At 41.1% G+C, this 14,616-nt stretch overlaps 1 protein-coding gene across 1 annotated transcript; it reads right to left on the bottom strand.

The window, feature by feature from the left end:
- Positions 1-3,886: 3,886 nt before the first annotated feature.
- Positions 3,887-9,066, bottom strand: LOC128127973 (uncharacterized). The gene is made up of 5 exons (XM_052766724.1): positions 7,642-9,066; positions 6,956-7,202; positions 5,875-6,508; positions 4,972-5,742; positions 3,887-4,819 (listed from the first exon to the last, which is right to left on the bottom strand). Exons 1-5 carry the CDS (start codon positions 9,064-9,066, stop codon positions 4,405-4,407), a joined length of 3,492 nt encoding a protein of 1,163 aa, XP_052622684.1. The 3' UTR covers positions 3,887-4,404.
- Positions 9,067-14,616: the final 5,550 nt, after the last annotated feature.

Here is a 14,616-nt window from a genome sequence, read left to right as displayed (position 1 = left end):
AAAGTCACTAACGTGCTAAGAAACATCCCCACTAAGATAACCATAATAGGTATGGTTAGAGTCGCTACCACTTCTATTCACTAAAGTTATTACTAACTACACTATAATACTCACTATTACTAGACGATACACTAGTAAGAGAATACACTATGATCATACTAAAAGATGACTACACTATGAAAATAGAGAAAACACTAAACAAACAATAATACACTAAACCACTACGAGATACTCTATTCGCTATTCACTACGCCCGGAGTGTTCCAGCAAGAGACGACTCTACATGTATTGATCTATACGGGGGCAGACGCTATTACATCCCGACTGTTAACTCAGTCCGCGCCGTACAGGCCCAGGGATGCCACTACTTCACTACACTGTGCATGACCGGGAAGGTCATGGGATTCTCTATTATTCTCACTATTGGTAAATTACAAGGAATACCCTACAACTACACTAAAACACTACACTAAATGTTAAACCACATCCCGAAGTAAGCAAGTATCTATCACTAAAGGAAGCTCGTACCTCTATCATGGATCACGGGCTTAACTTATCTTGACATATTTGTTATTTGAAGATTGGCCAAAGAATCTTTGCAATAAATTGTTTTCAAAGAGATAAAGAATGTACACTTTTCACAGATTGTCACTTACAATGTATTTCCTGGAAAATATGAGATTTTTCTGAATTTCTACTACTTATGAACATAAAGGATACATTTTTAATACTAATGCTTTGTATACAAAAACTCACACTAAACTCTTATGAACTCACCAGCTTTATGCTGATAATTGTTTTCAAAATAACTTGTATCTTCAGGTCAAAGATAGATAGGTACAGACGCAGCATTTTTGGAGAAGGTGGAGTACACAAGACCCATCTCTTATTTTTGAATTACTTTTGGGTGATTGTTAAACATTACTACACACGCATGTAATTAAATTCACTATGTAATACTATGGTTGTATGTTTCTTGTTTCTACTATTATGCAATTGTGATGATACTGTTCACTACGTCATCCACCCCGAAACGTATTCCGCCGTTATCGGTTTTGGGGTGTGACAGATTGGTATCAGAGCATTGTTTATAGTGAATCAAGTATATCAACCTATAAAAGATATACGAACTATAAACACTTCGGGACTAAAACACTCTGACCAAAAATATATACTGTTAAGTATCTAAAAGATCTAACTAAGTATATATATACACACATCACTATGAAACGCAGGAATCAGTATCATCCTAGAACAAAACAAAAGTATTAAGATTGTTGGGCAGCACAATTGGGTTTAGAGACATATAGTCACATTCAGGATGATGTAGCCTGATCAACTACGTTTTCCTGAGGGTGACTAGCATGTGCCTAAGTTCGGTTGTGATGTTGCAACAAGTCTAAAACTTACCAACAAAACCACAATAACGCTAACATAAGAATACTATAGGAGTATTATGTATCTCTAGATTATACGTATGTGTTATCATCAAAGGTCGTTACTAGTAGGACAATAGTTGCTAAGTGGATACACCACGATTACATGTGATTGGGGCGCTATAGACTCAGAATCTGCAGCCTTTGTTTCATTCCCTGTTCTTGTTTGATTGGGGGTCTGAAGTTAGGGTGGTTTATTCGAAGGACTATCTTGCTTCGGTTACACGTAATCGGTATGCACTATGCAAGTATTGGGTCAACCGGTAATGATTCCTCCTATAAGTATCTTAGAATAGTGCGTCTATTAATCTTCTTTCCCCCTTCTCGCGTAGATAGCATGGCTGGCTTCCACCTACCCGGCGATCCGTACTTTCCGAACCAGGGCAATGGAGGATGGCTCGAAGAGGAGTCAGACGACGATCACCCTATTCCTTTGGATGATCATCATGCCGAAGGTTTCTCGGGTGACTCGAGCTCCGAGCCAGAAGTCAACAACCAACCTCCTGAAGCCCCGAACCCTAACCCCCGACCGACATTTCAGGGCCCCACTCCTATGTGGGCAATGTCCTTGCATCGATGGAGCGAGGAGCAGAGTCAGCCCTTGCCTTACAATGGAGACCGAAGTTTCTACAACATAAGCGAAGGAGGATCGGCGGATCGGGTTCTGCCCATCATGATCCGAAGGATTGCCAGGAATGTTGAGCAAGGTCAAGCCGCTATTGGTCGAATTGTAGAAGTGGATGCCAACTCAAACCTCAATACTGTTCGCATTCGCCAACTCGAGGAAGCCGTGGACAGGGCAAGGAGGACCAACGAGGCTCTGCAGCATCAGCTGGCTGCATCCCGAGCTGAAGTTAGGGAACTCCGAGCACACGAAAGGGCTCATGATCGACACCTTCAAGAAGTTAGGCGTCGACTGGAGGATCTGAGGATTCGCCCGACAAGCAGCCGTCGCCAGTAGAAGACATCTAGTTACCTTACTCTTTGTTTAAAGGACTAGCCTTTTATCTCTATGTTCCGTAGGTCTTTTGTCTGTAAACATTCCTAGTTTAAAAGTACTCTAGCTGAACCTCTAAACTGCCAACATTTTCTCTATGGTATGATGTACGACCTACTGCTAGGTCAATTTTCATGAACTATTGTTGCATCATTAATACCAGTATATTGGCAGACGATTTCTCTATTGCTATAACTCTTACCCTGATCTTGGATTATGTTGATTTAATCCATGAGACACACTATTCATATTCGCAATAGGCTCTTACTATTGCTATCATTTCTATGATCTTCCAGTGAAGGATGCCTCCACGAAAGCGTCCCAGCAGAGGAAGACCTGAAACTCAACCCCTCCTCCACCACCTCCTCCTCCGCAGTTCGATCCGGTGTTGTTCCAAGCGGCTGTGACTGCGGCCGTAACAGCATCCATGGCCCAGATGAACTCGGGTGATGCGAGCGGTGGAAATTCTAGATTTGGTGAAGTCCACCAACGAGTGCAGGGATGCACTTATAAAGACTTCATGAATTGTAAACCTGCTTTCTTCGATGGTACCGGAGGAATTCTAGCGTTGTCCCAATGGTTCGAAAGGACCGAAGCTGTATTCGAAATGTGCTCTTGTCCCGAAGAGAGCAAAATCAAGTTCGCTACCGCTACCCTCACTAACAGGGCTTTGTCATGGTGGAACGGCCATGTCAACGCACTCTCCTTGGTCACAGCCAATGCCATGGGCTGGGACACTCTAAAAGATCTTATGAGAGGGGAGTACTGCCCTAGGGGCGAAGTTCAGAAGCTTGAGGAAGAACTCTGGAACCTCAAGATGAAGGGGACCGACATAACGGCTTATACGGCCAAGTTTTGCGACTTGGCGGCTATGTGTCCCAACATGATCCCCTCTGAAAATAAGAAGATTGAGCGTTACATCTGGGGTTTAGTGCCCCCGTATCGAGGAAATGTTCTGGCCTCACGGCCTACCACTTTCGACAGCGCCAAGGAATTGGCCCAGAGTTTGATCAACCACGAAATCTCCTCCACTCCAGCAACAACAACCACAACAACAACTGCACCATCCGGATCATCCGACAGAAAAAGGAAACGATGGGATAAGAAGAAAGGCAAGAAAACTCAAACCGCCTCCAGGGATCAGCAAATTGTGACGGTTCATGCTGCCACCATCCCGACCGCACCAGCTGCTCCAGCCCCGCCGAAGGCTTACAGTGGAAACTTACCTAAGTGTCCCAAATGCCCTTTTCACCACAACGGTCCATGCCGTGAATTGCAGTGTTCCAACTGCGGACGGAAGGGCCATACTGTCCGATTTTGCAAGGCCCCTCCCAAACCTATCACACAGGTTCCTGGTACGGGAGTGACCCCGACGTGTTATGGCTGCGGCGAAGCGGGCCATTTTAAGAAGAACTGTCCGAAGACCGCAAATGTTGGGGGAACTGTGATGTGATCTCACCCAAAATTGAGGTTTGAACACGTTTTGCCCGATCGTTCTTTTGGTTACAGAATTGTAAAACAAAGGTGGAAACCGCGACCCGTTGTCTATAAAGAGACAAGAACCTTGGTATAAAACGCCACAATCAACCCACCAAATTGATTGATAAGTTTGAACGCCACAAGCTATGAAAACCTGATAAGTTCTAAAGTTCACAAAGAACGAAAAAAGAGTTAAAAACTCACAAATTGTATTCAAAACTTGATTGATTTCAAATGGATACAAATACCACGTTTTTATAGTGTGGGAAGAGCACCTAAAGAGCCATGAATTAAAGAAGTGTCTTTAATTTAAGGCATTTAACCCCCAAGTTTAAAACTATGAACCTAGACATGGTTTATCACAAGGTTCATGTAACCTAAGACCCTTTTATCTCCCCAACACTTATTTAGGATATATAAAAACGAAAATTACATAAAAATATAGAAAAAAAACGAAATGGGCTTATAAAGGCTCTTATTGTATCTTGTAAATCACTCTTGGACTTGAATTATGGTAATCCAACTTTGATTGGGTCCAATGGGTCTCCATACACTTTCTTGAGTACAAACTTCTCTAACCAATCCATTTAAAGCCTCTTTGAATGTTTTAGCTCGTGCCCTCGTAACTGGTCCATCTGGCATTTGATTTGGATCCTTTGTTGACAGCTGTAGGTTTGCATCATTCCCCTCCTCTTGAAAAGGATTTGTCCTCAAATCAGAACCTACATCAAAAGGAGCTAGATCAGTTACATTGAAAGTTGCACTAACATTATACTCACCCGGCAGGTCCAATTTGTATGCATTGTCATTGATACGCTCTAAAACTTGGAAAGGACCGTCCCCTCTTGGAAGCAATTTTGAACGTCGTTGGGCTGGAAATCGTTCTTTTCTCATATGTAACCAAACCCAATCACCCGGTTCAAAATCATCTTGCGTCGCCCTTTATTCGCTTGTTTTGAATATTGCTCCGTTCTTCTTTCTATATTTAGTCTTGCTTTCTCATGTATCTATTTCACAAATTCAGCCTTTTTGTTTCCATCTAAGTTAACCTGCTCAGAAAAAGGCAAAGGTGATAAATCCAAAGGAGTCAAAGGATTAAAACCGTATACAATTTCAAATGGTGACATTTTTGTAGCAGAATGAGTGGCACGATTGTATGCAAACTCAACATGTGGCAAACAGTCCTCCCATGTTTTGATGTTCTTCTTTATTAAAGCCCTCAACAAGGTGGACAAGGTCCTATTCACCACTTCTGTTTGACCATCCGTTTGTGGGTGGCAAGTTGTTGAAAACAAGAGTTTTGTCCCTAATTTTGCCCACAAAGTTTTCCAAAAATAACTCAAAAACTTAGAATCCCGATCTGAGACAATGGTTTTTGGCATTCCATGCAACCTGACAATTTCTCTAAAAAACAAATCAGCAATGTGAGATGCATCATTAGTTTTATTGCATGCAATAAAATGAGCCATTTTAGAAAACCTATCAACAATCACAAAAATAGAGTCCTTTCCACTTTTGGATCTTGGTAGACCCAACACGAAGTCCATTGAAATATCAACCCATGGTTCACATGGTATTGGAAGTGGAGTATATAAACCATGATGTTGAACCTTGGATTTGGCTTGCTTGCACACAATACAATTATTGCAAATTCTTCCAACATCCACCTTCATTTTTGGCCAAAAGAAATGTTCCTGCAAAGTAGATAATGTTTTTGCGATCCCAAAATGTCCCATAAGGCCTCCACTATGTGCTTCTCTAACCAAAAGCTCACGCAAGGAAGATTTAGGAATGCAAAGTCTTGATTCTTTGAACAAAAAACCATTATGTAAGAAAAACTTTTCAAAAGAGCATTGTTCACAAGCTTGGTAAATCTGACCAAAATCAACATCATTGTGGTATAATTCCTTGATTTGTTCAAATCCTAGAATTTTGAAATCTAGAGAAGAAAGTAGAGAGTGTCTACGTGACAAAGCATCAGCCACAACATTTTCCTTACCTTTCTTGTATCGGATGACATAAGGAAATGTCTCAATGAACTCCATCCACCTAGCATGTCTTTTGTTTAATTTGTGTTGTCCTTTTAGAAACTTTAAGGACTCATGATCTGAATGAATTACAAATTCTTTAGCCCACAGATAATGTTGCCATGTTTTCAATGCTCGGACCAAAGAATAAAGCTCTTTGTCATAAGTTGGGTAATTTAAAGTTGCCCCACTTAATTTTTCACTGAAATATGCCAAAGGTTTACCCTCTTGCATCAAAACAGCACCAATTCCAATTCCTGATGCATCACATTCAATTTCAAATGTTTTGTCAAAATTAGGCAAAGACAACAAAGGAGCATGAGTTAAGTGAAACTTGAGTTGTTGAAAAGCATGCTCTTGTTCTTTGCCCCATTTAAACCCAACATTCTTTTTGATGATTTCTGTAAGTGGTGATGCTAAAGTGCTAAAATGTTTGACAAACCGGCGATAAAAACTTGCCAGGCCATGAAAACTTCGAACTTCACTTATAGTCTTTGGAGTTGGCCAATCTTGGATGGCTTTTACCTTTTCTTCATCAACAGCCACTCCTTGGGAGCTCACCACATACCCAAGGAAAACAACTTGGCCAGTACAAAAGGTACACTTCTTCAAGTTAGCATATAGCCTTTCTTTCCTAAGCACACTCAAAACACATGTCAGATGCTCAAGGTGATCTTTTGGACACTTTGAATAAATCAAAATATCATCGAAGTAAACAACCACAAATTTGCCAATATATTCACGCAAAACATGGTTCATTAATCTCATGAAGGTACTAGGAGCATTAGTTAGGCCAAAAGGCATTACTAACCATTCATATAAACCATGTTTTGTTTTAAAAGCTGTTTTCCACTCATCACCTTCTTTCATGCGAATTTGGTGATATCCGCTTTTTAAATCAATTTTGGAAAAAAGTTTTGCTCCATACAACTCATCAAGCATATCATCGAGTCGGGGAATGGGATGACGATACTTTACCGTAATATTGTTGATGGCACGGCAATCTACGCACATCCTCCAAGAACCATCCTTCTTTGGCACCAACAAGACTGGAACGGCACAAGGGCTCATACTTTCTTGAACCAATCCCTTTGCAAGTAACTCTTCAACTTGCCTTTGTAGCTCCTTGGTTTCTTCAGGGCTTGTTCTATAGGCTGGTTTGTTGGGAATAGACGCCCCAGGCATAAAGTCAATTTGGTGTTCAATCCCACGAATTGGTGGCAATCCATTTGGAACATCCTCAGCAAACAAGTCTCCAAATTCCTGCAAGAGAGAGGTAACATCGCTCGGAAGAGTTCCGGCCGAAGTGTTAGTGGCTATTGGAGCTTCTTTGAACAAAAGAAGCACAATATGCATTTCTGATTTAAAAGCTTCTTTTATCTCACTTTTTTTTGCCAGTGCAATATATTTATTTTCCTTTTTTTTCTTTCCCTCTTTTTTTCATGTTTTCTTTGTTTTTTTCACTCTCTTTTTTTTGTTCACTTTCTTTTTTTTGTTCATTTTCTTCTGTTTTCTCACTCATTTTTTTTTGTTCATCATCTTTTTTTTTCTCACTCTCTTTTTTTCCTTCGCTCTCTTTTTTCGCATCTTGTTGAAGTTTTACTTGATCTTGGTAAACTTGAATTGGTGACATTGGTACAAGAGTTACCGGTTTTGTTTTGTAAACAAAAGTGTATTTGTTAGTGAAACCGTCGTGACTTACGTGTCTATCATATTGCCATGGTCTACCTAGCAGCAAGTGAGTGGCTTGCATAGGAACAACATCACACAACACCTCGTCTTCATATCTTCCAATCCGAAATGAAACCATCACCTGTTTTGTAACTCGCACCTCACCACTATCATTGAGCCATTGAAGTTTGTATGGTTTTTGATGCTTCATCGTGGGTATACCTAACTTTTCAACCATGGAAGTACTTGCAACGTTAGTACAACTCCCACCATCAATTATAACACTACATACCTTGCCTTGAACATAGCAACGAGTATGAAATATATTCTCCCTTTGGGCATCGTCTCCCTCCTTGGATTGAATGTTTAGAGCTCGTCTTGCAACCAACAAATCACCTTGAACAGCCACCTCTTCATCATAACTACAATCTTCCGTTGAAACTATAGAATCTGATTCATCCGTTTCGATCTCGCCATTTTCTCTAACCACCATGGTAAGCTTATTTGGACATTGACTTGCAATATGACCCCTTCCTTGACACTTGAAACACTTTATGTCACGATTCCTAAAAGTAGAAGAATCAGTTTTTCCTTTTGAAGAGTTTGTTGTTTTAGGATCAGATTTGGAATTAGAAGAAGAAGGAGGTGTATTTTCTGATTTTTTTGAAGTACTAGCCTTCCAAGTGTTATTTCGAGACCCGCCACCTCTTTTTAATTGTTTCTCAATTTTAACAGCCATATGGACCATGTCTTCAATTTCAACATAATGTTGCATCTCAACGCGATCACGAATTTCAAGATTTAAGCCATTTAAGAATATGGCCATGGTTGCCTCAGGATCCTCCTCAATATTGGCACGAACCATCATAACCTCCATTTCTTTGAAGTAATCATCAACACACTTGCTGCCTTGTTTTAAGCTTTGAAGTTTATTGTGGAGATCACGAAAGTAATGACTTGGCACAAACCGTCTTCGCATGACACTCTTCATTTCATCCCATGTCTCAATAGGCCTTTCTCCATTTCTCCGTCTAGTGATTAGAAGTTGATCCCACCATGTTAGTGCATAATCAGAAAACTCAACTACGGCTAGTTTTACCTTCTTACGGTTGGAATATTCATGACAATCAAATATGAACTCCATTTTTGTCTCCCATTCAATGTACGCGTCCGGGTCTGACTTGCCTTTGAAAGAAGGAACTTTCATTTTAATAGAACTTAAATTGTCATCTCTTCGTGACCTCCTTCTATTTGGTCGCCTTTCAGGTTCCCAACCATCATCCTCCTCTTCCCCGTTAGAAACCTGTGATGATGCTCGAGATCGAGTTCTTTGTACTTGTGCCTCCATTCGGTCCATTCTTTCATGTACTTGGTTAAATTCATTTGTCATCAAACGTCGCATTTCATCCATCATAGCTTGAACTTGAAGGTTTGGTGGGGGGTTTTGATCACCCATCTTATATTTCTGCCAAAAAAATAAATAATAATAATAATAATAATAATAATAATAATAATTTACTTCCTCCCAACACTCACTCACGTGTTTCTCTCAAAAATAGTTCACTCAACCCTCGTGTATCCCTCGAATGGCTTTTACCCTCTTTTAGTCTCACCACACAGCCTTTTACCACTCCCTTTTAACTCTTAAAGTTCTAAACAAACTAAAGAAGCAATTATCAAATTTGAACTTGTGGCCTTGAGGAATTCAAACTTACCAAACAAATCAAAAGAAATTGTATCCAAATTAAAGTAACCTCAATACACAAAAAGAAAGCCAAACAAACTTGGCTTTGCTAATGATGAAGCAAACAATGGGTTATTTTTTTTTTTTGAAAAAAAAAGACTACACTTGCAATTCAAATTGACTTTATAGAAAAAAAAAGGCTTTACTTGTTCCTCCTCTTCTTTCTTTCTTTTTTTTTTCCTTTTTTTTTGGTTTTTTTTTTCTCTCTTTTTTTTTTCTTTGTAAATCTTTGTTTTTTTTTTGTAAATATTTTTTTTTGCTTTTTTTTTCTTTCTTTTTTTTTTTGCTTCTTTTCGTTTTTTTTTTTTTTTTTTTTTTTTTTTTTTTTTTTTACCTTTGATTTTTTTTTGAGGAAACTAATAGCCAAATGAAAACATAAAGGAAACAAAAGAAATGTAGAATATAGAAGTTTGACAACTTAGAAATTCAAAAGTCGCTAGTAAGAACCTTGACAACTTGTGACAAGACCCGCTACCAATATGCGTCTTAGAACTCAAGTAATCAAGGAAGAAAACAAAATAGATATGCAACACAAAGAACTGGCTCTGATACCAAATGATGTGATCTCACCCAAAATTGAGGTTTGAACACGTTTTGCCCGATCGTTCTTTTGGTTACAGAATTGTAAAACAAAGGTGGAAACCGCGACCCGTTGTCTATAAAGAGACAAGAACCTTGGTATAAAACGCCACAATCAACCCACCAAATTGATTGATAAGTTTGAACGCCACAAGCTATGAAAACCTGATAAGTTCTAAAGTTCACAAAGAACGAAAAAAGAGTTAAAAACTCACAAATTGTATTCAAAACTTGATTGATTTCAAATGGATACAAATACCACGTTTTTATAGTGTGGGAAGAGCACCTAAATAGCCATGAATTAAAGAAGTGTCTTTAATTTAAGGCATTTAACCCCCAAGTTTAAAACTATGAACCTAGACATGGTTTATCACAAGGTTCATGTAACCTAAGACCCTTTTATCTCCCCAACACTTATTTAGGATATATAAAAACGAAAATTACATAAAAATATAGAAAAAAAAAACGAAATGGGCTTATAAAGGCTCTTATTGTATCTTGTAAATCACTCTTGGACTTGAATTATGGTAATCCAACTTTGATTGGGTCCAATGGGTCTCCATACACTTTCTTGAGTACAAACTTCTCTAACCAATCCATTTAAAGCCTCTTTGAATGTTTTAGCTCGTGCCCTCGTAACTGGTCCATCTGGCATTTGATTTGGATCCTTTGTTGACAGCTGTGGGTTTGCATCAAACTGGAAGGTTACTTGCTATCGGTCACAATGAAGCAGTAGCCGATCCCACAGTGGTCACGGGTACGTTCCTTCTCAACAACTCTTTTGCCTGTGTCTTATTCGATAGTGGTGCAGAAAGGAGCTTCATAAATCAGAACTTTAAACACTTACTCAAACAAACCCCTCAACCACTAAAAGAAACATTCGTTGTAGAAATGGCTAATGGGAAGACAGAAAGCTCTAATGAAATTTATATAGGTTGTACTCTCACGTTAGATGATCACCCCTTTTTAATCGATCTTTTACCAGTCTCAATCAAAAATTTCGATGTCATTGTTGGTATGGATTTACTAAGCCTTCACTACGCCGACATCCTATGTTACGAGAAAGCCATTCGCCTGAACTTTCCGAATCGAGAGACCCTAGTGATATACGGAGATAAGCCAAGTACAAACCTTCGTATCATCTCTAGTATTCAGGCTCAGAAATACTTACGCAAAGAATATCGCGCTTTTCTTGCTCACGTCGTCGACACTAACCAGAAATCGAAAGATCCGAAAGACATTCCAGTAGTATGCGATTTTCCTGATGTCTTTCCGGAGGATCTCCCAGGCCTACCTCCTAAACGACAGGTTGAATTCAGAATCGACCTAATCCCAGGAGCTACCCCCGTAGCTAAGTCGCCCTACCGACTAGCGCCCGCCGAAATGCAAGAACTATCCGGTCAACTCAACGAACTGCTTAGCAAGGGCTTCATAAGACCGAGCTTCTCACCTTGGGGAGCTCCGGTCTTGTTCGTGAAGAAAAAGGATGGGTCATTTCGGATGTGCATCGATTATAGGGAACTCAATAAACTCACAATCAAAAATCGCTATCCTCTCCCTCGTATCGACGACCTATTCGATCAACTCCAAGGAGCCAGTTACTTCTCCAAGATTGATCTTAGATCGGGGTACCATCAGTTGCGGGTGCTCGAGGAAGATGTTCCAAAGACAGCTTTTCGAACCCGCTACGGGCATTTCGAGTTCGTAGTGATGCCCTTTGGACTGACTAATGCCCCTGCAGTATTCATGGACTTGATGAATAGGGTATGTCGTCCATATCTAGATCAGTTCGTCATCGTCTTTATTGACGACATACTTGTCTACTCTCGGAGCGAGGAAGAGCACAGAAGCCATTTACGATTAGTACTGGAAACCCTGCGATCCGAGAAGTTGTATGCGAAGTTCTCTAAGTGCGAGTTTTGGATCCGGAGAGTAGAATTCTTAGGGCACGTGGTCAGTGAAGACGGAATCCACGTGGACCCCTCCAAAATCAAAGCTATTGAGAACTGGTCAGCACCAAAGACGCCTACGGAAATTCGTCAATTTCTAGGCCTCGCTGGCTACTACCGTCGATTCATCCAAAATTTCTCTCGGATTGCGAAACCCCTCACCGTGCTAACACAGAAGGGTGTGCCATTCGACTGGGAAGAGAAACAGGAGAAGGCATTCCAGACCCTGAAGAGAGCCCTATGCACCGCACCAGTATTATCCCTTCCTGAAGGGACAGAAGATTTTGTTGTATACTGTGATGCATCCAATCAGGGGCTCGGTTGTGTCTTGATGCAACGAGGCAAAGTTATCGCCTATGCCTCGAGACAGCTAAAGAACCATGAGGTGAACTACACTACTCACGACCTCGAGTTAGGAGCGGTCGTCTTTGCATTAAAGATCTGGAGACACTACTTGTATGGGACGAAGAGCGTGGTGTACACTGATCATAAAAGCCTCCAACATATACTGAACCAGAAGGAACTCAACATGAGACAACGCCGATGGGTCGAGTTACTTAACGACTACGACTGTGAAATTAGATATCATCCCGGGAAAGCCAACGTAGTAGCAGACGCCCTGAGCAGAAAAGAATATTCCGGACGAAGAACCAAGTCGCTAACCATGACCATACACTCACATCTATCCACGCAGATCAAAGAGGCTCAGCTGGAAGCTCTAAAGCCTGGAAACGTGACGGGAGAATCCCTGCGTGGAATGGATAAAAATCTGGAGGTTAAGGGTGACGGAGCCTATTACTTTATGGACCGAATCTGGACTCCACGCCATGGAGGTTTCAGAGATTTGGTTATGAGAGAAGCACACAACACTCGCTACTCCGTCCACTCGGGTTCAGATAAGATGTATCTGGATCTCAAAAAGCTTTACTGGTGGCCGAACATGAAAGCAGAGATCGCTACCTTTGTAGGTAAGTGCCTTACTTGCGCGAAGGTCAAAGTAGAATGTCAAAAGCCATCAGGACTCCTCCAACAACCGGAAATACCAGAATGGAAGTGGGAGCGAATCACAATGGACTTCATCACCAAGCTGCCAAAGACAGCAGGTGGATTAGATACCATTTGGGTCATCATTGACAGGTTGACCAAGTCCGCCCACTTCCTACCCATCAAAGAGACGGATAAGATGGAAAAGCTCACTAGGACTTATATAAAAGAAATAGTGCGATTGCATGGCGTCCCTATATCTATTATATCAGACAGAGATAGTAGATTCACCTCTAGATTTTGGCAATCATTACAAAAGGCGCTAGGGACGAGGCTGGATATGAGTACAGCCTACCATCCGCAGACTGATGGACAAAGTGAGAGGACGATCCAAACCTTAGAAGACATGCTGCGAGCTTGTGTGATTGACTTCGGGAAATCGTGGGATACACACTTACCTCTTGTGGAGTTTTCCTACAACAATAGTTATCATACAAGCATCAAGACAGCTCCATTCGAAGCCCTCTACGGACGGAAGTGCAGATCCCCTTTGTGCTGGGCCGAGGTGGGAGACACTCAGTTAGCTAAGGGACGAACTCCTGATAGCGCCCTCATCGGTCCAGAGATCATTCGAGAGACGACCGAGAAGATTGTACAAATACGTGAACGACTAAAAGCTGCTAGGGATCGACAGAAAAGCTACGCCGACAAACGAAGAAAACCCTTGGAATTCCAGGTGGGAGACCGAGTCTTTCTGAAGGTCTCGCCCTGGAAAGGCACGATACGCTTCGGGAAGCGTGGAAAGTTGAATCCAAGGTACATAGGGCCTTTTGAGATTCTTGCTAGAATCGGCCCTGTAGCTTACAAACTAAACTTACCCCGCGAGCTAAGTAACATACATCCTACCTTCCACGTCTCCAACTTGAAGAAATGTTTGTCGGACGAGACTCTCGTGATTCCCTTCGACGAAATCGAGGTCAATGAGAGCCTCAACTTCGTAGAAGAACCTGCTGAGGTGTTGGATCGTGAAGTAAAGCGGACGAAACAAAGCCGCATCCCAATTGTGAAGGTTCGGTGGAACGCCAAGCGAGGACCGGAATTCACCTGGGAGCGCGAGGATCAAATGAAACTCAAATACCCTCATCTCTTCGCTTAGTAGTATTGTAATATCGTATCTGTTTGTATTCTAAATTTCGGGACGAAATTCCCCTAACGGGGGGATGATGTGACAACCCCAAATCTAATTCCGTTACAATCCCATTTTCACTAACGGAATGTGTCGCTATACGTTATTTATGTAATATTTGGAACCGTCAAAATCCGAATATCTAAGTCTATGCATGACTTAATATTATCATAAGTAATACAACTCATATGTGTTAACCCCGTTTAACCTAATAGAGTTGTTTTACCTTTCCAACCACTTCACCCGGGTAAAAAGTTTTAACCCAGTTAAATTTAAACATCGGGTAGCCGTGTATCGGGTGCGTTTCCCAAGGCATAAGCAATGGGTGTGCCCAACATTTGAACACTCATTCACTACACACCCACTCTCTCTCTCTACTTTCTCCTTCTAGACTCGAAATCGGCCCCGATCCCGCTAATTTCCGACTTCCAAACGTAAGTACTCATCCCCTATCTTATTCTAGACATGCTTCATTGAATTTGAGGGCCAAAAACCATAGGAATCAAGATTCAAAGAGGAGTTTACGGCCTAAGAAGCTCCTTAGGCCGTAAACCCCCAAATTCA

The sequence above is a fragment of the Lactuca sativa genome, chromosome 8 (assembly GCF_002870075.4).
Source record: "Lactuca sativa cultivar Salinas chromosome 8, Lsat_Salinas_v11, whole genome shotgun sequence".
Lineage (NCBI taxonomy): Eukaryota > Viridiplantae > Streptophyta > Magnoliopsida > Asterales > Asteraceae > Lactuca > Lactuca sativa.
The sequence above is the reverse complement of the archived record's forward strand: the minus strand, read 5'-3'. Positions and strand labels throughout refer to the sequence as shown.